General features: G+C 47.8%; 2 protein-coding genes and 1 long non-coding RNA gene across 4 annotated transcripts in view; 1 reads left to right on the top strand and 2 right to left on the bottom strand.

Moving 5' to 3' along the window:
• The window catches only part of GAN (gigaxonin), a 51,909-nt gene extending 50,070 nt beyond the window's left edge, over positions 1-1,839 (bottom strand). Inside the window, exon 1 of one of the 2 annotated variants that reach the window (XM_086688826.1) lies at positions 1,570-1,839. In XM_086688826.1, the coding sequence (XP_086544952.1) occupies positions 1,570-1,736 (167 nt within the window). In that variant the 5' untranslated portion in view covers positions 1,737-1,839. The remainder of the gene's footprint in view (positions 1-1,569) is intronic. The other variant, XM_086688827.1, reaches the window with a different exon arrangement.
• A 27-nt stretch (positions 1,840-1,866) lies between these two features.
• LOC147573346 (uncharacterized) lies at positions 1,867-17,184 on the top strand. The gene is made up of 3 exons (XR_015244645.1): positions 1,867-2,503; positions 15,563-15,679; positions 15,955-17,184. It is a non-coding gene; the product is annotated as an uncharacterized LOC147573346 (long non-coding RNA).
• A 5,027-nt stretch (positions 17,185-22,211) lies between these two features.
• BCO1 (beta-carotene oxygenase 1) overlaps positions 22,212-25,212 on the bottom strand; it is a 42,966-nt gene continuing 39,965 nt past the window's right edge. The window contains 1 exon segment of the mRNA XM_086688828.1: positions 22,212-24,298. Within this exon segment, the coding sequence (XP_086544954.1) occupies positions 24,069-24,298 (230 nt within the window). The 3' untranslated portion in view covers positions 22,212-24,068.

Consider the following 25,212-nt stretch of genomic DNA (forward strand, 5'->3'; position numbering starts at 1 on the left):
CTCATGGAGCTTACAGCGTGGTTGGGGAAGGCGGGCAAAGTGAGTATACTAACAGTGGTAAGTGGTGTGGAGAAAGCTCAGGCACTGAAAGGGATACACAGCATGTGTCTGGCAATTTGCAATTTTCTTAAAAGCCTGCTGGACGCCTCTTAGAGAACTACAACAATAATGCATCTAAAGTAACCGTCCTTAGCATTTCCCCAAACAGGGAATCCTTTGGGTACAGGGAACACTCTGACCTCCTGATTCCAGTTTGATACGGATTGCTCAAACCTCTCAGCTGCCGGCTAGGCGCTGACCATCCCACTGACCACCCAAATTCCATACTAACAAAGACTCCCCCCTACCCCCATCCCACCTTTACATCCACAAAGAGTGCAGGGAGATTTACAAAACACGGCCAGAAGTTAGGAGAGCGCTTGGACTGCTTCTGAATTAGCACAGGTTATCTCCTAATGCAAAGGTTAAAATGGAGTTTGGGGGCTGAGTTCTGCTGGGACAAAGCAGTAAGAACACCTTACACTTCATTTTGCTTTTTCTGACCTGTCAATTCTAGTGACATTCTCTACTATGAGTCTATATTTAACCAGCTTACTGGACAGTTTCTTCAGCTTGTAGCGTTTCCCCCCCTCCCTTTTATTAAAAGAGCAACCCAGTTTGCAAGAAAGTTGCCCTACGAAACGACAGTCCCCTGCAAGATCCGGTATACCTGGTTAAGCACTATCTTTATCAACCTTTAATTAATTAACCTGGTTATTGAGCTGGCATATCAGGTTAAGCTTTGTTTCACTCAAGTTTTAGGATGCCCTCTGAGTCTCTCAAAATCTCACGATCCTCCGTTGTGACCGCATCCTGAGAATTACAGTAAGAGCTCTAAAATTAGCTGCAGCTTATTTTAACGTGTGTCCATAACGCACAGCCCTCCTTTTTACATGCAGCGCCCACTGGGAGTGTAAGAAGGCACGTCTGACAAGAACTTCGGCCTTGGGGGGTCGATCGCTGATCCTAGGGACACGATCCCGCGGGGCTTCCCCTCCGCCCACAGCCGGCGAGGAAGTGTTGTTTGGCTTCTCCTCGGGAGAGACGCGCCCGGCTCGCTTCGCCGCGCCGGCCCGGCCCACTGCGCGATCCGGAGGCGAGCGGCGGGCAAACTTCAGCCGGGCTCCGCCGGCCGGGCCCCGGCGAGGCCCCGCCCTGCTCGCGGGTGCGGGTGCGGGTCCCGGGCCGGCCCAGGACGGCGTCCGGGGGCGTCGGCGGCCCGGAGGCCCGGGCGAGCGCCGGGCGGTGGGCAACGGAGCAGGGAGGGCGGGAGGGCAGCTGCCCGGCTCCGCGGGGGTCGCCAGGGAGCACTGCCCCGGCTCGAGGGCGGCCGAAGCTAAGGGACCGTCCCGGGGGGCCCGGCAGGGTGTCCGCCGGCAGGGACAGCGCGCCGGGCGGTGGCCGGCCTGGGGGTGGGGGGGACCTGGGCGGCTGGCGGGGACCAGGGGCTCCGGGGACACGCCCGGCCCGGCCCGCCCCCGGGCTCCGGGCAGCGCGGCCCCGCCCGGCCCGCCGCGGCCCGGTCCTCACCTGATGTACGGGCTGGCCGCCGCCAGGATGTTCTTCTGCACCGGGATCTCCTCCCCGTCGAGGACCAGGTGCGCGTCGCAGAAGCGGGACTCCTCGCGGAAAGAGCTGAGCGCTCGCAGCAGACGCGCGGCATGCTGAGGATCGGACACGGCGCTGCCCTCTGCCATCGCGGCGCCCGCTCGTCAGCCGTCCGGTCCAGCTGCCCCAGCCGCCCCGCGGGACCCCTCGAGCTGCCCGCGTCCGGCGCGCGCCCTGCCTGCACAGTCCGCGCGCGCGCGCGCCCGCCCGGCCCGGCTCTCAGCGCTCGGAGAAGAAGCGGGAGCCCCCGGAACGCGCCTGCGCCATCCGCGGCGCTAGGGGCTGGCGCCTTTAAGGAGCCGCGGCGTTGCGTCATTTCTCCGCGACGCCCCCGCGCCCTCGGTCCCTCCCTCTCGCCAGTAGTCGCCGGAGGCAGCCAATCAGAAGCCTCGTTCCTCCGCTGGCCCAGCTGGTAGCGGTCCCCGCGCAGCCAGGGGCTGTCGTTCGCCGGGAGCTGTAGCTGCTGCGGTGGAGGGTGTGCGGGCAGGCTGGGACTCTGTGGTTAAGCCCCGGGCCTCTAGCGCCGCGAGTCTGAATCCGAGCCTCGGCTTCCCACTCAGTGGCTGTGTGGCCATGGGTAAGGCGTCCATCCTCACTTTCTCCATCTGCAAAAGGAAGGTGATGGCTTCTCAGTGGTGTCGTGGACTCTTGTGAGCTCTCGCGTGTAAGCAAGGGAGCAGTAGGTGTAGCTTTTATTATTCCTGAAAGAAAGGGCGCTTCCCAGGTAAGAGCGCAGACCCCAGAAAGCAGACCCTCAAAAAGAGCATTTGGTTGCAGGCTAGGGAAGGAGATGAAGCAGACGAAGCTGGAGAAGCACGCAAGAAACCTTATATTTTGCAGGGCCTCCCTGTCGACGGTAAGGAGCATGGTCTTGATTCTGTAGGGGTTAGGAACTATGAAAGCGTTTGAAACGGGGTGTTTTATAAAGATGACCCAGCTGCTGCGTGGAGAATGAGGAGGGTGGTGCTAAAGCAGAAAGATGCTTAAATAATTGCAGTACTTGAAGGAAGGGTCTGGGGACCTAAATCGAAGGATCTTGGTGTATGTAAGTGGATATTAATGGATGCTTTTAAAGGAACAGGCAGAATTGTGAGGGAGAGGGAGTCCTGGACAACGTTCTGGGTTGAGTAACTGCGTGGATGTTGGTACCCATCAGACAGACAGGAGACGCTGAAGGGTTGGAGGGCATAGAGATCAGATGTCCACATAGGACTAGGTTCCCAACCCTGTGAAGATCAAGGATGTGACAGGAAGCAACTTTGAGTCAGCTCCGTCCCCAGGGCAAGCCCATATGGTCTGAGGTCCACCCCCCCCCCCCGGGGAGTTTAAGGGCACATGGGAATGTAGAATGTAGCCACCGTTTTGTACAAACACTATGTTGTTTGTACAACCTAATTGTACAAACATTAGGTCATTTGTACAACCCTCAATAAGCTTCTAAAGAATTAAGCAATTTTTCTGAAGGATTGTTAATTAGGACCAAGCACCTGAAGAATGAACAGCATTTCAAATAAGGCAGGATGGGGTTTTCACTGGATCCGTTCAGTCTTTTCTTTCAACCAGCTCAAAAGGTCCAATGCAGCCATGGGTCTTTACCCTGAACTAGCGAAGGCTTTGGAGTCGCTGGCAGAAGAGTAATTGGGGAAAAGGAAGTTATTAGTGGAAGGTCTAGACTTTTCCAGTTCCTTCTTCAAACTCAGCTTAGTATTTATGGGTGAAATAAAAATGTCTAGGGCTGGCTTCAAAACCAAATGAAGGGATGGAGGGAAGCGGGTGAGGGTACAGATGAATCGAGTGTCTATGAGTTACTAATTGTTAAAGCAGGTTGTGGATATGTGGAGTTTCGTTGTACTAGTCTCCGTATTTCTGTGTATGTTGTAAAATGTCACAATAAAAATAAAAAACAAGATAAGCAGCTCAGACTTCTCCATGATACCTGCCCCATATCCCTGGGAGTGGTCGACACTGCTTTCCCCCAGTTGTTGTTGTACTTTGAAACTGCTCTGGCAGGTAACTTACTATAAATGGGTTTCTTTATCCATGTCACCTGCCAGCTTATATGTTTCAGTGGCTCGATTTCCAGGTGCTAAGCACAGTGCTTGGCCCTAGCAGTACTCAGTGTCATTCACTGAGCACTACTAGGAGGGATGCATGGAGGGATTAACAAAATTGTGAATAACGAGCACTTAATAAATGTTTTCTGAATTTTATCTTTTCTGTTTTTAGTTTATTTGTCTTTGTCTTCATTCTCAACTGGGTTGCTGTTGGGATCAAAAATGATGTGTGTGACAGAGAGAGTTCTCTACAATATAGATATTTGATAAATACGTATTAATTGCTTGGAATGCTGGTTTACTCTCCCAACTATCAGAAGGTTCCAAAACAAAGAGTTCAAATAACAGAATCACCCTCAGGTAACCAGTTTCCCCAGAATGGGGGTGTTGTGTTAGTTGAAATAACTGGAAGTGAGTGGGGATTAGTCAGGTAGGCTCTTCCTGGTAGAGGTGAACATTCTCTGGCATTTTGACAGAAGGAAGGAAGGAAGGGGTGGAGGGGTAAAACACCTGGGCAGAGGGTTGTAGACAGACCCGCATCAACCAGGGAAAAGTTGCTGGCTTGAGACGGTCAGATCAGCAAAAGACCTCATAGATGCTTTCAAAAGCACCCCCGCTGTTTGCAATATTTACCACCATCCCACCCGCCTGAATAACTCATCTTTCAAAACCAAGCACAAACATGACCTTCAAGGAACCTCCAAACAGCCTCGCAGGGCAGAGTCCCCGTGCTGTGCCATGTTCCTGCTTTCTGGGCTGCGCTTTATCCCCTTACCACACTGTAATTAACCGGTTTCTTTGTTGGTCTGCGAGCTCCCCCAAGGTCGGAGCTGTGTTGAATTCACTCGTGTTCCAAGGGACTTGCACAGTGCCTGATACTTCATAGATGCCCCTCGAGCGCTTTTGCATAATTAGTTAGAGGTAGCAAGTTGGGTCAATGAGCACAGTAGGCAGGATGGAACACAGCAGGATGGCAGGGAGCTGAACACCCCGTCTAGAGCAAGAGGCTGCCCCTCAGCCCTAGCTGACTGCCCCATGGGATAAGGACCCCGTGGTGCCAAATGCAGGGGTTTTTCAAGAGATCTGAAATTCACATGTCAAATGTCCCAGTTTTTCAACATCAGCCACCACTTCCATTTGGGAGAAAAAGATAAAGCATGTGTCTACAGACACCTCCTGGCTTTCATTCATTTCCTGAAGTAATCAGAAAACCATCTTGGTTTACCAAGAGGGGAGTTAACAATCAAAAGAATGCTAGGTTTTCAATCAAGTGTTGAGTTCAGCTCAGGTGCCACGAGAAACCCCTGCCTTGTGTAGGAAAGCAAGAGCACCCACACGTGGGAGGAAGGCTTGTGGGGCACAGTCTGCAGGAGCCACTCCCGGTTAGACCTTGGACTGTTGTGTAGCCTTTCTTGTTATTGCTCAAACTGTGCCGCCCGTGATACTGTTTACGGCCATCAGAATGGTGTCTTTGGTGTGATTGTTTCCCTGCATTCCATAGATTTCCGACCTCAGCTGTTGTGAAACGAGTCATTTGAGATCCGGCATGGTCCCAGCCATGTCAGTCTCTGGGACTAAGTGGCCCCTCCTGCTTTAGTGGCTAAACAACCCCCAGAGAAAGAATTTTCTCCTCCCCCTCCTCCTGTCGGGAGACTAAAAAGGGTGTTCCCAAGATATCAGCAGAAGTCATTCATTCAACAAATATCTATTAAGTAACTGCCATGTGATACATTGCAGATACAATGATGGTGAAAACAGACATGGTTGCCTCAGTGGATCACTGCAGAGACTTTTTACTGTCTTTGTGATTGAAGCACATGTATCATTTCTACAATCAGAAAAAAACATTTTCTTTCCATTTGCAAAAAGCTGGGTGGGAGGAGGGGAACTCTAGGTTTATCTTGCTTTGAACAAAGAGCCCTTGAAGAAGAGAAGAATCACCTTGGAGTTTGAGGTTTTGGTTTTTAGTAAGTGTTGGAAAGAGGAGGGAGAGTCCAGTAAAAAAAAAAAAATAATAATGCAAAGAAAACAACAATAGTTAGGAGGCTCTTGAGAAAACACTGGTTCTCAGATTCAATTTATTGGAGAGGACACCGAAGCAAGATGAGCCAAGGACTCAGCCAAGGTCATACATGCGACCTAGTCGGAGAAGAACACAGGCCTCGAGCTCCTGCCTTCCAGCCCTGTAAGCTTTTCCATTACACCAAGTTAACTCTTCGTAAACATGAATTTGGTTGAGACAGTCCCTTCTGATTCATTTGAAGGCGGTCTTCACATATTTTATGGGTAAGTCTGTCATTTGTCCAAATCTATTTATAGCTCCTTTCTTTCGGAAAATCTAAGCTCTTCCAAATTGCTGAGTCAGAGAACATCTCAGTATTTATAACTCTAGAGAGTCGATTCCACGTATTTACACAATATTTAGAGAGGTGTCTCAGAAACCAGTGAACTAATTAAGTTGTAATGAAGACAGTGAGTGTTTCTGACCAAATCTGTGCTATACTCCTCAGCACCCAGTGCAGTGCCTGATACACAGTAGGGGCTCAGTAAATATTTGCTGAAGGAATAAATGTTAGTAACTAGGGAGAACTGAGATTTTTCTGTCCGTAAGGGATTACTTCGGTAGCTTTCGAAGATTCCCCCACCGAACACCAAGCGACAGCCTGCTAACATCTCCAAGTGAGTATCTAATAGGCATCCACAACTATGAATTTAACTCTTGGTTTTACCGCTTCAACCTGCTCATTCCCAAAATCAGTGGCAGCATCATTCGTTTAAGGACAGAGGGCAGAAACTTAGGGACATCCTTGACCTCTGTCTCTCACACCCTTCATCCAATTCCCCAGCAAACCCTGCAGCTCTTTGTGCAGACTGTGTCCTGAATGCAGCCTTAGCCTCACAACCCCTGCCAGTACTGCTCTGGGGGAGCCACTGATCAACTCCCCCTGGACTCCTGCGGCGGCCTCCCAGTGCTCCCCTTGCTTTTCTCTTGCCTCCTTATGAGTCCTTTCTCCCCATACGCTAATCAGATCAAGTTGCTTCCAAGTGCAAACTTTCCAATGGCTTCCCCGTGGCTTACGAAAGCCCTATGTGAGCTCTTCCTTCCTCTGTGACCTCATTTCCTATGACTTTCCTCTTCCTCAGTGTGCACTAACCAAACCAGCCTTTTTTTTTTTTCCTGAGTTTATTTTGAGAGAGCGTGAGAGTGAGTGAGCAGGGGAGGAGAAGAGAGAGAGAGAGGGAGAGAGAGAATCCCAAGCAGTCTCCATGCTGTCAGCACAGAGCCAAAGAGGGGCTGGATCCCACAAACTTCGAGATCATGACATGAGCTGAGATCAAGAGTCAGTCGCTTAACCAACTGAGCCACTCACGTGCCCCTCAAACCGGCCTTCTCGCTCTTGCCTGACCAAGCTTCACATACGCCCACCTCCGGGCCTTTGCACTGGCTGCTTTCTGAGCCTGGAAGTCTCCTCACATTCTCATAACTTGTTCTTTCATTCTACTTAGATCAGAGCTTAAATGTCAACTCCTCAGAAAGGCCTCCACCTAGCTGACTTCATTTTTCCTTGCTGCATAAAACTGTGTATGTTTATTTGCATATTGTGTATCTCCTCTGACTATAATACAAGCTTCATGAGGCCTGGTAGGAACTTCCTGTTTTATTTATCACTGTATCCTCAGCCTCTAAAACAATGCGTGTTAAATAATATATGTAATAAGTATATACTTCTTGAAAGAAAGAAACGGAAGGAAGGTGGGGGAGGAGGAGAGGAAAGCTGGATCTTTTCAACCCTTTCTGCCTCACCTGACATTGCCAAGGTGGAGGAAGGTGAATTATTAAGAGTGACTCAAAGGACATGAAAGGAAAGTTACAAATCTTGGGACGTCACAATATAACAGCTCTGGGCACAGGCCAGCCCAATAGCTACTTTCAAACCAAGTTCCATGCAACAACCTTTACTGTCCCCCTTCCAGGCACACCCTCTTGGCACACTGTGCCCTTTACATTTACTTTGGTCACTGTATGTTGTTGATCTACCCGAAAGCATACAAAAAGTACTCCGTCTCTGTTCTTCTCCTCAGATTCTGGTCACTACACTGCTGGGTGTACCACGAGCTGGTTTATCCTGCACACTTTGTATCTCATGATTAATTTGCTCCTCAGACCTGTTCAAATGTCTGAAGTCCTCTCAGTTCCTTAAATTCACTGGATTTCCTGACTGCCTGCCTGGAGTCTCTTTCTCTTGCCCTTGGAGACCCCAAGGAAGTGACTTCACCCTGTCAACTGGGGGCAACCAGAGTCACTTCACAGAGTGGTCGTGAGGAGTAAACATGAGAAGACTGCAGTGAGGCACTGACCACTGACCACGGGGCGTGGCACGTAGTAGGCGCTCAGTACATGCTGAGCCTCATGTCTCTTGTCGCTGTCGCCACCTGGTTTTCAGTGGCATCCTTGCCCACCGCAGGGATGATCAGCTTTGAGCCGACTTGCACATCAGAATCTAGGCTCTTCCCCTCTGCAGTCAGGGCCCCAGCCACCATGTCCACACGGGTCTGGGTTGATGGTTTCTCCCTGATGTCAGTGCTCACCTCGACGTGGCCCTGGTCTGTCTTCTGACTCCCTCGGACACTTCCTTTTCCTGCTCCGGCTCTTGAACCGACCCCCTCCCCCCCATTCCAGTCCTTTTATTTCATGCTGCATGTCTTTAGTTTTATTGTTTTAACATTTAAATTCACTCTTACGTTTTTCAAAATATGGCAGACCTCTTCTTCAGCACTTTTCTAACACTTTAATATATTTATTATGTTTCAACACCTCTTTATTGAGGTATAACATAAAGTGCACTGATCTTGAGGGTACGGCTCAGTGAAGTGTCGCGTATGAGTACTCCTGTGCAATCAACACCCGGATCAAGAGAAAGAACTTCTCCGGTGACCCAGACGCGTCTCCCCAAGGAAAGCACGGTCTCCTGTCTATCCCTATTGATTGGCTTTTCCCGTTCTTGAACCTCAGTGTCTGGCTTTTTTCACCCAATACAACATCTTTGAAATTCTTTCGTTTTGTTGCCTATAGCAAGGTGGGTTTTTGTTTTGTTTTGTTTATAACTGTGACTATACCACCATGTGAATATGCCACAATATATTTATCCATTTTCCCGTTGATGGCTGTTTGCATTGTTTCCAGTTTGGGGCTATTACCATAGAGCTGTTATGGACGTTCCTAAACAGGTCTCGGGGTGGGCTGTGGGCACTTGCCTCTCGTGTGGACATGCGCAGGCGTTGAATTGCTGAGTCATAGAGCCAGCTCATGTTCAGCTTCAGTAAATACTGGCAGACGGTTTTCCAAAGTGGTCGCACCAAATGATACTCGCACCAGGCGTGCGTGAGCGTTCCAGCTGTTCTACATCCTTCTGTAATTGGTGGTGTTGGTCGTTTAATTACACCCATTCCGGTGGGTGTGTAGTGGTATGTGTAGGTTACGTATGTATGTTAATATATGCATATATGTATGTGTGTATTTATTAAATGCATGTGTGTAAAAACACTATTTAAGTGCTTATTCAAGTAGTGCCTCATTTTTAAAAATTCACTTCTCAAAGTGATTTTTAGGAGTTCTTTATCATATATATGGAAATGCACATTTCTTCTTATCCGCAGCTTGGCTTTCACTCTCTAAATGTCATCTCTGATGAACAGATCTTAATTTTAATGAAGTGGAGTTTATTATTACCTCCTTTTATGGCTAGTGCTTTTCTTTCTTTTTTTTTTTTTTCCAACTTTTTTTATTTTTTTGGGACAGAGAGAGACCAAGCATGAACGGGGGAGGGGCAGAGAGAGAGGTAGACACAGAATCGGAAACAGGCTCCAGGCTCTGAGCCATCAGCCCAGAGCCTGACGCGGGGCTCGAACTCACGGACCGCGAGATCGTGACCTGAGCTGAAGTCGGACGCCTAACCGACTGCGCCACCCAGGCGCCCCATTTTCTTTCATGGTCTGTTGGACACTCTTTGCGACCACCGTGATACTTTCCTGTGCTTTCTTCTGGAAGCTTTTCTTGTTTTTTGTTTTTTTTTTTTAATTTTTTGATGTTTATTTCTTGAGAGAAAGAACATGAGTGGGGGAGGTGCAGAGAGAGGGGGAAACACAGAATCCAAAGCAGGCTCCAGGTTTTGAGCTGTCAGCACAGAGCCCAACACGGGGCTCAAACTCATGAACCACGAGATCAGGACCTGAGCTGAAGTCAGACGCTCAACCAGCTGAGCCACCTAGGTGCCCCTTCTGGAAACTTTTCTGTTTCCCTTTCACATTTAGGTCTGTGATCCACCTTGGCCATATGCATTTTCTTAAATCCAGCTCACAATTCAGTTCTTCAGAGACTCATTTATTCATTCATGCTTTTTTTAAAAAATAATTTTTTAGGGGCGCCTGGGTGGCGCAGTCGGTTAAGCGTCCGACTTCAGCCAGGTCACGATCTCGCGGTCTGTGAGTTCGAGCCCCGCGTCAGGCTCTGGGCTGATGGCTCGGAGCCTGGAGCCTGTTTCCGATTCTGTGTCTGCCTCTCTCTCTGCCCCTCCCCCGTTCATGCTCTGTCTCTCTCTGTCCCAAAAATAAATAAAAAACGTTGAAAAAAAAATTTTTTTAATAAAAAATAAAAAATAATTTTTTAAAGGTTATTTATTTATCTTGGGAGAGAGACAGCAGGGGAGGTTCAGAGTGACAGAAAGAGAGAAGATCCCAAGCAGGCTCCACGCTGCCAGCGCAGAGCCCGGTGTGGGGCTCGAACTTACAAACCATGAGATCATGATCTGAACTGAAACCAAGAGTCAGACGCTCAACCACATGAGCCTCCCAGGACCCCCATTCATGCTCTTGATCACTCAATCACTCATTCATTTAACAGATTCTTTTAGTACCCACATTTGCCGGGCACTTGCGGGAGAAGGAAAGCAGTCAGGGTCAACATTTAAGGAACTGAGTGGCCAGGAGAGGAGAGGGGAAACTCGCACACATATAATAGCTAGAAAGTTAGTCATTCAGTTGGAAAATGTGACTATTCAAATAGACCAGCCAGAGTCATGTCTCTCTGAGCCTAGCAGATAGGCACATTCCCTACCTGCCAGCGACCCTGTCTTCCTCATCCTTCATCGGCCCCTTATTTCCTCCAGGTAAAAGGCCAAGTCCCCATGCCTGGCATCTGAGGTGTCACGCTGTCTGCCCCTGCTTCCCCACCTTCATCTTCCAGACCCCCACCACCCTCATCCCAACCCCCCTGCACGCACCCACCTGGTTTCCTGGACAGAACAAGCTGTTCGTCCTGCCAGCTCTTTGCCTCTGCTTCTCCCTCCTGCCTGGGCGCCTTCTCACATGACTCTGGTGCCCGAAAAACTGCTCGCCGTTTTAGCATCACCTCTGTGAAGCCTCTCTGGGCTTCCCTTCTCTCTCGTTGTTGTGCCTTGAAATCTCCTTCTGGAGCCAGACCTCTGGGTTCAAACCCTGCTTCTGACCGCTTTCCAGCCCCGTGACCCTGGGCATGTTACTTAACCTGCCTACGCCTCACGTTCCCCACCGGGAACAATTGTGGTTCCTGCCTCATAGAGTTTTGTGCAGAAGAAATGGGATTATCCAGCTACAGTTGTTTAACACACTATCTGGCACATAGTAAGTGCTCAGTAAATGTTCACTTAAAACAGTCACACCCATCACAGTAATGCCCTTTATCTGTTAGCATACTAGTCTTTTCACTAGACCTAAGGTTTCTGGACATCAGAGATCACTTCCTTAATTTTGCCACAATTGCCCCTTCTACTTGTGCCCATTTGTGGAGGTCTTAGTACAGTTCCCTGTGCAGGGAGCTTTTTGTCTGTCACCCCAATGAACCTTTACAACAACCTACGAGGTAAGTATTAGGATCCCATGCTGCGGTTTAAAAAACCAAGGCTCAGAGAGGTAGAAACCCTGTCCCACATCCCCCAGCTGATTCACGGAAGAGCCAGGATTCTGACTCCCTGTGTGAGCCCTCATCACGCACCCCTGCCTCTCACTGCATGGCCGGTACTGACACAGTCAGTTCAGTGAACATCTGATGAATAGAATTCACTCTGATAAACCCAGAACCTACCCACGTCTGTCAGAAAGGGACGTGGGTTTACGTGTGCTGCCCGAGTTCTGAACGTGGCCCTCACAGGCCAAGAAATCAGAGGCTCAGACCCTTGTGGCGAAACAGATAGCATCTAGAGCAGGCGACTTGGCTCTCAGCCTTTCCCTCTTGGGAAACAGGCATATTTCATCATTGATAATTTGTACTTTGTGACTGCAAGTTGTGCTAACTTGACACAATGCTGCCTTTCCAGAGGAACAGGTTGTCACTTTTCATGAAATTTGTCCTATTTAATGACACTTTTTGTTTGGTGTCTAATTACCTCCCATCTCTTCTATTGCTCTGTTATAGTCCCAAGCTTTTAAAAATGTTGTGCCAAGAGTCTCAGAAAGATCCTTTTCAAGCAGATTCTGGAAGCTTGGCCTCTCCAGCTCAGTTGTAATTGTCTCGAGAGCAGGGAGCACGTCCTATCTGTCTCTATCTCCCATAGCACCTGGCTTGGTGCATGCCGGGCATTCAATAAGTATTTGCCAGATTCGTGATCTGTGTACTTATTTCACGCTGGATACTGGACAAGGTCTCGGGAGGCAGCAAGAAGGAATCAGGTTCAGCTCTTGTCCTCCTCCAGTCCCACGCAGGAGGTAAATCTCAAAAATAAACAGCAAACATCCGATGTGCAAAGTGGTGTTTGTGGTGCGGAATGTAGCAGAACTACCCTGGGGTATACCCCCTTCCCAGAGCATCACTTGTACGCAAAGATTGCTGGGAAATTCTTTGATATTAAAAAAAGCAGGGGCATAATACAAAGTACACTGTAACACATGTAAGCATGTTAAGGTAAAACATAGATTTCGAGGTGCTCTGTCCTCCCATCTTCCTTCCGGGGGGGTATCTCCCCTCCCCTCTCGCCTTCAGGAGTATTTTGTTAGGTGATCATGGTGAACATTGCCATTGCATCAATAAGTTTCCAATCAGGCTCTGCTCCATCACTTTCTAGACTTGGAGCAAGTAACCTGAGCTCTCTGAACCTCAGTTTTTTCACGATTTTCTAAAATGAGGCTTAGTGTTTTATATAAAGCTTTTGTTACATACACAGTAGCTTTTGTGAATGTTGTGAGGAAGTGAATACTTATTGGATGGATGGATGGATGGACAGATAAACAGAGTAGGGAGCAAGCCAGTCTGTTGCCACATAACAAAAAAAAAAGGCACATATTTTCTTTATCGTTAATACTATGCGATTCGACAGCATTCTGTACCCTTGAAGAACCTTCATATTCACACAAAATCAGAGAAAGTAGAGCAGTCCCAAGTCTACCAAGGAGAACTACTGAGGCCTCAAGAAACACCCAGAGTCTTACAAAAAATGAGACTGGTCAACTTGAGATCTGAACCAGTGCCTGGTTCAGCACCTTTAACATAGTAGCTTGGGGACCTGTTAAGGGTTAGGAGTGGGGGGAAGGGGTCATGCCTCTCATCCCTGATCTGTGTACAGCCTGTTCATTTGAGCTGTGTGTTGTGAGTCCCAGGATCGCAGAGCCCTCCCAGCTGGGGCAGTGCAGAAGTTCTCCACTCTCCCTCCTAAGAAGCTGATAGAAGCAATGGGCTCTACTCTCCTTAAGAACATACAGACACATTGGGGCGCCTGGGTGGCGCAGTCGGTTAAGCGTCCGACTTCAGCCAGGTCACGATCTCGCGGTCTGGGAGTTCGAGCCCCGCGTCAGGCTCTGGGCTGATGGCTCGGAGCCTGGAGCCTGTTTCCGATTCTGTGTCTGCCTCTCTCTCTGCCCCTCCCCCATTCATGCTCTGTCTCTCTCTGTCCCAAAAATAAATAAACGTTGAAAAAAAAAATTAAAAAAAAAAAAAAAAAAAAGAACATACAGACACACAGACGTTCACATGCAGTTTCAGGAAGCTCATGGGCACCCCGAAGCCCCTCCACCATGCCCCCCGCCCCCCAGTCAGTGCTCAAGACCTTTCTACAGCCAACCTCTTGAGGCCAGCCAACCGCAGAAGTCGCAAACTCATTACCTCCAGGCCAGCTAGTAGAAACAGTATAACTCAATACAACAAACCTTGGTGACTTCAGCCAGGGTCAACTTACCCTTCCATCTCTACACCATCTGAATTCTCAAAAGTTTATCTTCCAGTAAAATCCAAAGCCAAACCATTCACTTCCCTCCCAGACTTTCGCAAGTGTTGGCAGAGATAAGAATTGAGGTTATGTGTGTTTTAGAGATCAAAATTGCCAGTGCGTTAATGGAATGGGGTGGGGACCGTGAACAGGATAATACCTAGGTTGCCTGGAATCGATTGGCCTCACCACAGGCAATGCCTTCATTGTTATGAAAGCCATGATCAACCCTAAAAGATAAAGAACCAGACTCACAGCTGAGAGAAACTCGGTCAGGCCATCCAGGTCGTATGTTCACTCAACACTCAGGTACTGAACACCTGTGTGTGCCTAATACAGTTCTAGACCCCTAGGAGACGTGTGAGGCTACAACAGAAAAGTCCATGGGGCGCCTGGCTGGCTCAGTTGGTTAAGCATCTGACTCTCGATTTTGGCTCTGGTCATGATCTCAAGGTTCGTGAATTCGATCCCCACATTGGGCTCTGCTTGGGATTCTCTCTCTCTCTCCCTCGCTCTCTGCCCCTCCCCAGCTCACACTCATGCTCACACACACGCTCACACACACACTCTCTCTAAATAAATAAATAAACTTAACAAGAAAAACAAGGGCCGCCTGGGTGGCTCAGTTGGTTAAACATCCGACTTCAGCTCAGGTTGTGATCTCGCAGTTCGTGAGCTCAAGCCCCGCATTGGGCTCTTTGCTGACAGCTCAGAAACTGGAGCCTGCTTCAGATTCTGTGTCTCCCTCTCTCTCTGCCCCTACCCCACTTGTGCTCTGTCTTTCTCTCTCTCAAAAATAAGTAAACATTACAAAAATATAAACAAAAACCCAAAAAAGTCCTTGCCCTGAAGTAATCCTTGAGCTTACATTCCAGTGAGGAGGATGGACAAATACCAATAACCCTAGTAAACACATAAATTTTACAGTATGCTAGAAGGCCAAACGTGCTTCGGGGAAAACTACGTTAAACCATGTGATAAAGGGATGACGAGTGTGTGTGATGGAGGAGTTAACTGGCAGTTAACTTGGGGCCAGGAAAGCCACACTGAAGGTGAAATGTGAGTAGGACCTGAAGGCAAGGAGGCCAGATGTGCTGCTGTGGTCATTCCTGAAAGGACCCAGCCGAGGTGATGCCGATGGCACCACTGAGCGTCTGATGTTCACGTGGCCGGGATTTACTGAGTGCATTATGAGCCAGGTGCTTGGGGTGGGCTGGATAATGGTCCCCAAAGATATCCAGGTCCGAATGCCTGGAACCTGTGAATGTCACCTAGATGGCAAAGGGACTTGGCAGATGTCATGAAGTTAAGGATTTTACATAGCAAGGGTATCCTGAGTTATCTGCTGCAGTGTCATCATATGGGTCCTTATAAGAGGGAGGTCCTTATAACAGGGAGACTTTGACTACAGAAGGAGGAAAGCAGTGGGATGCTAAACCAGGGGGACAAAAGCGTGAGTCCCCGAGCCAGGGGATGAGGAAGCTGAAAGAGGCAAGGAAACAGACTCTCCCCTGCAGCTTCCAGAGGGGAGCTGTCCTTCTGCATGTTGATTTTATTCCTGTAAGACTCATTTTGGACTTCTGACCTCCAGAACTGTAGCAATAAGTCTGCGTTGTTTTACACCACCAGGTCTGTGGTGATATGTTCCAGCAGCCGTAGAAAACAGTGCTATTTCCGACAAGGATATGGTGATGAACCAAACCGACGAAAATGCCTGCCACGCGGACCACTGCCATTCTGTGCCAGGTGCTGTCCTGTGCCCGTGATGCGTAGTATCCCTTTAGTTGTCGCATAGATCCTAGGAGACGGCTGCTATTCGAACCCAAACCAAGTAACTCAGAGACCCTTTCTCTAAGCATCATAACCGTGTCCTGCCCGTGACCAATTAGGCTGTCAGTGTGCAGCAGCTATTGGGGGTGTGCCAGTGATCTGCTCATGTCATTTCTGATGCCACTGGCCAGCCGGGTGGATTGGATGACTCTGGGTGCCTGGGAGGCTGACCCCTTCTGTTCTCACCACAGCAGGAGAAGGTCTTGCCCAGAGAGAGGAGGAACATCCTTCGTTCAAGGGTTTATGAGTGGCATCCTCTGCCTGAATGGCCTGCATCAGCTCAGCTAATTCAGATAGTGGTGACCAAGGGGCAGGCACTTCTTCTGAGGACTTTAAGAACCTGGATTTATTTCATCCTCACGGTACCCTTATGAGGTACATACGTTCTGTTCTCCTCCTCATGTCACAGATGAGGAAACAGAGGCACAGAGAAGTTAAATAACTTATCAAAGGTCCCGAGACTTATCAGGAGCCAAGATTCAACCTCTCGACTGTTACATTAATACAACGGCTACAGTTTATTGAGCAGCTACTATGTGTCTGGCACTCTTCGTGTACGTGTCACAACAACCCTTCGAATGAGGGACAAGTACTATCTCTATTTTATGGATGGTGAAACAGAGAGGATCAAAAGCCAGGCAGTGAGCCTGGAGCCCCTGTGCTCATCCTTGTCCTAGCACTTGTATCTTCTTTGTCCCAGGCACTGTGCTAAGCCCCGAAGGTGGAGAAGTGAGTAAGATTCAGGCAATAAAAGTAGTGGTCAAGAAGTCGGACTTCGGAGTCTCCGGAACCATCTGGGTGATCTTAGGCAAGTCACTTAACTCTTCTGAGACTCAGTTTTCTCATCCATAAAATGGGAATGGTACCAGGATCTACCTCCGGGGCATTATGAGGACTATATGAGACCCAGCACACGCAGCGCTTAGGCTCAGTGCTTGGCACAGCATGAGTTGTCAGTACGTGTCAGCTGTTGTTATACAGTTGTTGCTGTAATAAGAAAGCTCAGTTCCTGCCCTTACCGGAGAAGACCCATGAGTGATGTAGCCATCACTGTTCCTCCCATGTTCATCCCGACGGTAATTTAACAAACTCTGAACTAGGCTAAGTCTCTAGCTTGCTCAACCCAATGGCAGACTGAAGACAAAATGAGGGAACTCCTGCTTCTCACTAGCTTCAAAGCCGCCCACCATCTCTTTTTCCTCCTGGGATGGGCTAGGACCTCTAGGAAGACCAGTCACCCTCCGCCCTCCTGGAACACAGTGGATGTACTTAAAGAAAGAAAATACTGGAAAATCCCACCAGAGCATATGACTGTGAATTGAACACACATATGCTAGACTTACCTGGAAGTTTGCCAAGACCCAGTGATGAAGACAGAGGGAGGATATTAAGCCTCCAACACAGAGGAGCCATGGGAACCACCACTGACTGAGCCCTTCCATCTTGGCTTCCCTGTTTTTGAACCAAGGCCTCGCTGGGGTCACCGGAGAGCTGCCCTACAGCTCCTTCTTGCTGGCTGAAGGAAACATCTTCTACAGAATGATGGAAGAAAAGGAGACACATTTTTATTTCCTGCCTGTAAGATTTAACAACCCTAAAAAGTGACTTTGATGCTGGCACAACCAGATATCCATACACATCACACTGTCTGCGAAAATTAACTCAAAATGGATCATAGACCTGAACGTAAGTGCTAAAGCCATCAAATTCATAAAAGCAAACAGTAACATATCTTTGGGACCATGGGTTAAGTAATGATTTCTTGGATATGACAGAAGAAACAGAAGAAAAATTACATAAAGTAGACTTCACCAAAATCTTAAAACTTTTGTACTTCAAATGGCACCATGAAGAAAATAAAGATCACCCACAAAATGGGAGAAAACATTGCAAATCACATACTTGATAAGGGATTTACATCTATAACATATAAAGAACCCTCACAACTCAACAATAAAAAGACAAATACCCCAGTCTAAAAACAGGAAAAGATTTGAGTAGGTAGTTCACCAAAGAAGATATACAGATGGCCAATAAGCACATGGAAGGCTGTCTAACATCATTAGTTATTAGGGAAATGCAAATCAAAATCACAAGACACCACATCATTGTATCCAGGAGGGCTAACATAAAAACATCAGACCATAACAAATTAGGAAGGATGTGGATATACTGAAATGCTCATATATTTCTGGTGGAAAGTAAAACGGGGCAGTCACTTTGAAAAGCAGCTTGGCAGTTTCTCTAAATGTCAAATATACAGTTATCATATGACACGGCAGTTTTGCTCCTAGGAATATACATAAGAGGAATGAAAACATAGGTCCACATAGAAACTGGTCCATGAATGTTCGTTCACAGCAGCATTATTCATGACAACCAAAGAGAGTAAACAACCCAGATGTCTATCACCTGATGCATGGATAGACAAAATGTGGTCTATTCATAGAAGGGAACATTATTCGGCCACAAAAGAAACGAAGTGTTGATTCATGCAATACAAACAAACGTGAAAACATTATGCTGAGTGAAAGAAGTCTGTCACAAAACCCTCATACACTGTGTGATGCAATTTATATGAAATGTCTGGAACAGGGAGATCCATGGAAATAGAAAGTAGACTTGTGGTTGCCTAGAATTTGGGGTAGGGGTGTGGAAGAAGGAGTGATAGCTAATGGGGACAGGGTTCCTTTCATGGGGCAGTGAAAATGTTCTAAAATTAGTGGTGATTGTTACACAGCACTGAATATACTAAAAACCATTGAGTTGTATATTTTCAATGAGTGAATTTTATGGTATATGGATTAGATCTCAAAAAAGTATTATTAAGAAGAATGACTCTCAGTCCCTGATTGTCCTTGAAGAGGCTACTGTAGATTTCTCCATTTCTTACCTCAGTACAGATGAATTGGGGATCTGGCTGAAAACTTGTCTTTTCTGCCCACTTTCTACTCCAAAGTTCAAGTTTTTTTCTAAATTCTCCAACTTCTCTTCTGATTCCAGGCCTAAGCACAGGGCTATTTCTTTATCTGGATTGCCCATTTCCCCTAGTTCCCTGCTGCCATCCTTCATATATCAGCCAAACCAGGGGTGGGTAGGGATTTCAAGGTAGCATTGGGTGTCCCCGGGGGTGTTCTATTTTCTTACCACCATTCCACTGAAGTGTGTTGGTATGTTCCCCGAGGACAGTTCCCTGAGGACAGTTGCCAACATAGGCTTGGTTATCACTGAATGAATAAATAAATAAACGAATGAGTGAAGTGAATACATACCGGAAAAAGAACAAGTGTCTATACAGAATGGGAAGATATGGAGAAGACAGAACAGGGAAAAGGAAGAAGGGAGGATTTGGATGAAAGGTATATTACCATGTACCCCTTTTTTTCCTATTTGTTGAGAAATGTGGATTTCCCTACAGCCACTTTGACCATGCGAACCTCTCACATTCTATAATGGCTTCTCATTTTCCTGTGAATCAAACCAAAACCTTAGGCCTGTCAAAGAACACCCAAAACCTTGTTTTTCTACTCTTTGGCTCAAGAAATACCAAGTTGGGAACCTAGCCAAAGAAAATATCATTAACAAGCATTTGAATCCAGAGCGGGGAGAGGGGTGAACTCTGGAAACATGTGCACAAAGTTACCGATCTGGCATGATTTCTAATAGTCAGAAATTGGAAACAACCTAAATGTCCAGTGGTAGGATAGCATACATCATGCCATGTCCCAAAGATGAAATAATGTGCTCCCACTAGAAGAATTTAGTAGTTTGGGGCGCCTGGCTGGCTCAGTAGGTTAAGCATCTGACACTAGATTTCAGCTCAGGCCATCATGGTTCTGAGCCACCAGGGGGGAGCCTGCTTGGGATTCTCTCTTTCCCTCTCTGTTCCTCCCCCGCTTGCAAGCACATGATCTCTCTCTCTCTCTCTCTCTCTCTCTCTCTCTCAAATAAATGAACTTAAAAAAACCAGAATTTAGTAGTCTGAGAAAATACTTGTATCATATGTTAAATGAAAGAAGCAGGTTATAAGCTGGTAGGTAGGTTATAAACTAACTGCTACTATATAATTTGTGTACAAAACTATTTTAACTTTTTTTAATGTTTATTTATTTTTGAGGGACAGAGAGAGCCAGAGTGCGAGCAGGGGAGGGGCAGAGAGAGACAGGGGGACACAGAATCAGAAGCAGGCTCCAGGCTCCGAGCTGTCAGCACAGAGCCTGATGTGGGGCTCGAACTCACGAACGGCGAGATCATGACCTGAGTCGAAGTTGGAAGCTTAACTGACTGGGCCACCCAGGCACCCCTGTACCAAAATATTTTATTTAATTAATTATTTTTTTTTAATGTTTATTTTTGAGACAGAGCATGAGTAGGGGAGGGGCAGAGAGAGAGAGGGAGACATAGAATCCGAAGCAGGCTCCAGGCTCTGAGCTGTCAGCACAGAGCCTGGCATGGGTGTCGAACTCACAAACCATGAGATCGTGACCTGAGCCGAAGTCAGATGCTTGATCGACTGAGCCACTCAGGCGCCCCATGCACAAAAATATTTTAAGTATTGAAAAACAAAACCACAGCAGAATGATTTCAGGGGTTTTCCTTTGACAGTGGGACTACGGGTGTCTTTCTCATTCCTTCTTCAATGTAACCAGGTGTTCCACGATGGACACATATTGACTTTTATAACCAGAGAAAAATATTCACCTAATTCTCTCACTCTTTCAACTGCTCTTTTTTGGGGAATTCACTCTCCGAGTGCTTTGTTCACCCATCTCCAACTCTTTTCCTGCGCACACCCTCCGCCTGCAAGGACAGCTGTCTGCCATGAGCTCCCTCCAAACACTCCGCTCCTGGAGGCGCCCGGCTCCGGGAAGCCTTGCCTGAGCACGAAGAGGAAAGAAGGCTGGCCCATCCCCACCTTGCCCAAACATGGTGCCTCCACGTCTCTCTCTGCTCGCCTTGTCCAAGAAAATCCTCAGCCTCTTTGCTGGTGCTTTTGCCCTCAACAGACTGTTTCCCGTTGTGCCCCAACAGCTGGTACAGCCGACTGTTTGCGCGTCTGCACCTGGCGGCTGAGCCAAACGCCTAGAAGGAAGTTGAGGTAGAGGCCACAGGCCTCATGAGCGTTGGACGATGAGGAAGGTGGTAATGACTCTTCTGCATGTCCTGATTTGCCAAGGGGAAGACTTCTCTTGGCCATTTAAAAACCACCCAAACAGTCTTTGAACAACTTAAGAAGTGATCAAAGGTGTTTGTGCTCAACCTGGACCAGCAACCCTTCCTAATGGCGTCAGCCCCACGCTGGGGAACTTTGGTTGGGAGGAAATGAGTGTGAACCAGTAACGCGGATGTAGCACGAAAGCGCGAAGATTTCTCAGGAGTTGATTCGTCCAAGTATACACCCAGCTTATTCCTGAATCGGAATCAAAGTAGAAAAACCTTTGAAGGAAAAAGTCAGCGGGTCTGCAAACATCTGAGGGCTTACCCAGTACCCGACAAATCTCAGGGCACTTGTGAAATGCTGTGGCTTTATCAAAGCAACAAACAAATCTGAGTGATTGATTGTTCCTGTAAAACTTCCTGGTCATGCGTTACACCCACACGAAGCATAACAAGGAAGGCTCAGAGGATAAGACGGACCGCCTTGTGGCGCCTTCAAGAAAGGCGCGTGCATCTTAGCTCCTGTGACATTTTGAGCTAATTACCCTGGCCTGTGTATGAAACACAATGGAGTTAAGGGTCAAGATAAATCGGGTATCCTGCCACTGACCTGTGATGTTTTTGAAACTGGGGGAAAAAAGATTTGGTGCGCCAGCCTTCCTCATCAGTCTGGTATCTCACCTGTCATCTTGAACAAGGTAAACAAACCACGGACATATTTTTCTTCCCCGCAGAACTGCACCCTTTTTCGTGAGTAGGTCTGGATACTGTTTGGCAATTGGCATTGAGCAGAGTGGGGGTGGGGAAGCGCTTTTTAATTCCACCCTCTTCTCAAATATCTGAAGTAGAATAATGAGTAGGTGAGTGTCACATCTGTCGACTCTTTTCCGTTTGTGCCATCTGAATGCAGACCTCAGTCGTACTGGTCTCAGGCCACCATGGCTGGCATTTCCTCCCAGCCCATCTCATGAAGGCTGGAGGTGCTGGGATCTCCAAAGGAAGCGTAGATGGTCTTCATTCTGCCATCTCCAGGGGTCACGTTTCTGTTGAATGGGATCCATGAGCTGAGGGTGAAATGGAAAGACTGGGGTGGTGGAGGGGATCTGAGGAACCAACAGGGAAAGAGAGAGAGGAGGGGGTCAGGGATGGCAGGGCAGGAACCTGTGTGTCGTCATTGGGGTCCATGTGAACTGTCTTCCTCGTCTTCCCAGGAGAACATTAGTAAAATATCCGTTTCTTGTTGGTACATTATCGACCAACAATCTGTGTGTTGAAGGAATTCACTCGTGCAATCACTCAACAAATATTTATTATTGAGAGCCTGTGAGGCACCAGGCAGTGTTCTAGGTGCCGAAGATACAGTAGTGAACAAAACACACCCAACATAGAGCAATGTGGATGAGTCTGCAAGCAATTCTGTGGAGAAGAGTCAATCCCCAACAGTTAATACTGGTGATTCCATTGATATAGCAGTTTTCAAATGATAAAATTTTAGAAATGGTGGTTGCCATGGGTTAGGGATGGGGGAAGGTCATGGTGGGAGACAGGTAGGTATAGTGATAAGAAAGCACCCCACAGAATCTTTGTGTTGATGTGCCATTTGGTATCTTGATCATGGTGGTGGAATAAGGAATCTACACGCATGATAAAATTGTGTAGAACTAAGCATGCACACCAACGAATACAAATAAAACTGGGGGGGATCTGAAAAAGATGTATGGACTGAATCAATGTCATATCCTGGTTGTGATAACTATACTATAATGTTACCATTGGAAAAAATGGGTAAAGTCCACGAGGGATCTCTTTTGTATTATTTCTTACACGCGTACATGAATCTTCAATTATTTAAATAAAAATGTCCAAAAAACACCCCCAAAACAAAACCCAACCCCCAGACCTGATGGACCCTGCATTTCAGTGGGAGCTAAGTATGGCTTCATGGTGTTTTTGCAGGGTAAAAGTCCAGACCATCCTTCAGAGCTCTGCCCGCTCTGGGGTATTCCATGCAATGTCACCAGAGATTCCTTCCTTCCTGTCTCAATACATGTCACTGAATCTCTACTGGTGACTGAGTGAAATCCAGATTTAGGAGAGGAGGCAGGTGCAGAATAAGGGTGGAATCCCAGCTTCTCTGACCCTATGACATGGGTCCTTGAGGATTATCTTGCCTGCCTTTGGGTCTCTATACCACAAACCCACTGGACTATAAAGGTGAGACTCAAATGTCCATGGGTTCCCAGTACTCACGTGGGACCCTTCTTGGCGTGTTCCAAGCTTCCATCATCCCTACTACCAACCTCCTTCCATCTCTGCCCAAACACCTGGTCTATCCCGGCAGCACATTAAGCTTGGGGAGCCTTCTCTCCCCTACAAACACTGGCAGGGCTCCCTGCCCTGGTTCTCAGCATTAGGCAAGAACTCCTCATGCCAGCCCTGGCCTGGGCCTTGGTCCTGGATTCTAGCCCCTTGGCCATGGCCAGTTGGGTCACCATCCAGCTCCTTAACCCTCTCCTGCAAAGGGGACTGCCACACCAATCTGCTGTCCCAATCTGTTGTACTGGGGCATCTGGCTGGCTACGAACTGCACTCTATTTTATTGCCTTAGAAGAACTTCAGAGAAAAGAAGCCACGTAAAAATTAAATAAGGTTGGAACAGACTTTAACACTTTCATTATTTTACATTATGCCATGCCTTGCATGGAATGACCACAAGGCAATATGCCTTCCTGGCCACAGATTTTACTAACAACGCATGGTTGAGAAATCTAGATCTCCCAGATGCACAGTCTAGTCTACTGGAAAGAGGGAGACGAGGGGCAGGAGGAAGGAGCAATGACAAATAGTTACCTGCCTCTTCTCTGGTACATCAGTGGTTGCTCATTCTAAGAAGGATGATTATGTGCCTTAATACAATTTCTGGGCATGGTTTTATAAGAAAGGAAAAGGGCTTTCTTGGAAATGCTTAAGCTAATCAATACATATTTGATCCACTTTCAAACAATGGTTTTAGGGCCAAAATAAGACGAAAGAAAAGACACTACTTCCATACCTTTGTCTCAAAGCCACCGCAGAAAGCATGAGGTCAAAAGGAAATGAAGGATCCCCCTTCACCCAGAGAGGAAGTGAGCCCACAGGCCCAACCCACTCAGGTCCATGGGGCCACATGGCAGTCTGGAATCCTGTCCGGCTGTTCCTGGGAAGGGGCCTGCTCCCTCGCGTCCCCGTCTGCGTCTGGGATGAATAACCCGTGGAGATCCAGGTGCACCTCTGCGTCAATGGACGCACGAGCCAGTTCTGTGAAACTTTTGGCATCCAGAACAAGCAGAAAAGGAAGCTTTTGGGGATCGGTAGAGACGATGGCTGATAAGATAATTCCTTTGGGGAAACAAAAAGAGACGTTTTGTAGAAGTGCAGACTTGAACTTCCTCCAGCTGGAGGGATAAATTTCTCAGCTGTATCTCCCCGTCCTCTTTGAAGGTAAGGACGTAATCAAAACAAAAGGAAGGCAAATTTGATGTTCTGTGTGAGCAGGAGGCAACTAGGAATGAGGAACCAGAATACCTGACTCCAGCCCTGCTGGGGGCCAGGTCCTTGACCTCTCCGACCCTTACTCTGCTCATCTGCAGAGTAAGGATGATTCTCGCTACCCTTGCAGGGCTGCTGGGACGATCTCTTGCATGGTGAATCGTGAAAGCATTTTGTAAAATATTGTGTGCACTGAAGAATGGCTATCGGACTACTGTTTAGAAAGCCTGATCATAGAGGATTAGTTGCGAGGCTGCATTGAAGCTAATACATGGCACCTAGCTAGACTCAGACTAGCTGCCCTCGATGGCATTTGAATGAGCCCAATGGACTTCATGCCCAAAGCAGCACACTAGTAGCCTCCGCCTTCCCCTCTGTAAAAAAATAAATGGAAATATTCTAAGTATTCACTCTCAAGGGAGGTAGGATTAAATGAAAGAACGCACATGAACTTACAACAAGTGTTCGTGAGTCCTCCCAAAGCCTTCTGGGCTTCAGGGTGGTTGACCATAGTCCAAGTTAGATTGGCGTGGATTAAAATCCTAACTCGGTAGGTACGGGGTGTGTGGCTGTAGGTAAATCACATCATTTTCTCAGCCTCTCCTTTGGTGGAACGAACACAACGCCACTCCCTGCTCACCAGAGAATGTAGGGGGAGCACTGGCCCAGCCAGTGGGAGGCCAGCCTCAGCAGGAGGTGCTACGAACAATCCCCCACCTCAGAGATGACAGCAACCTGGGGCCCCCTGCCTGGTGCGCCATGCC

This window comes from Puma concolor, chromosome E2, assembly GCF_028749965.1.
Source record: "Puma concolor isolate L17-30 chromosome E2, mPumCon1.1.hap2, whole genome shotgun sequence".
NCBI classification, from domain to species: Eukaryota; Metazoa; Chordata; class Mammalia; order Carnivora; family Felidae; genus Puma; species Puma concolor.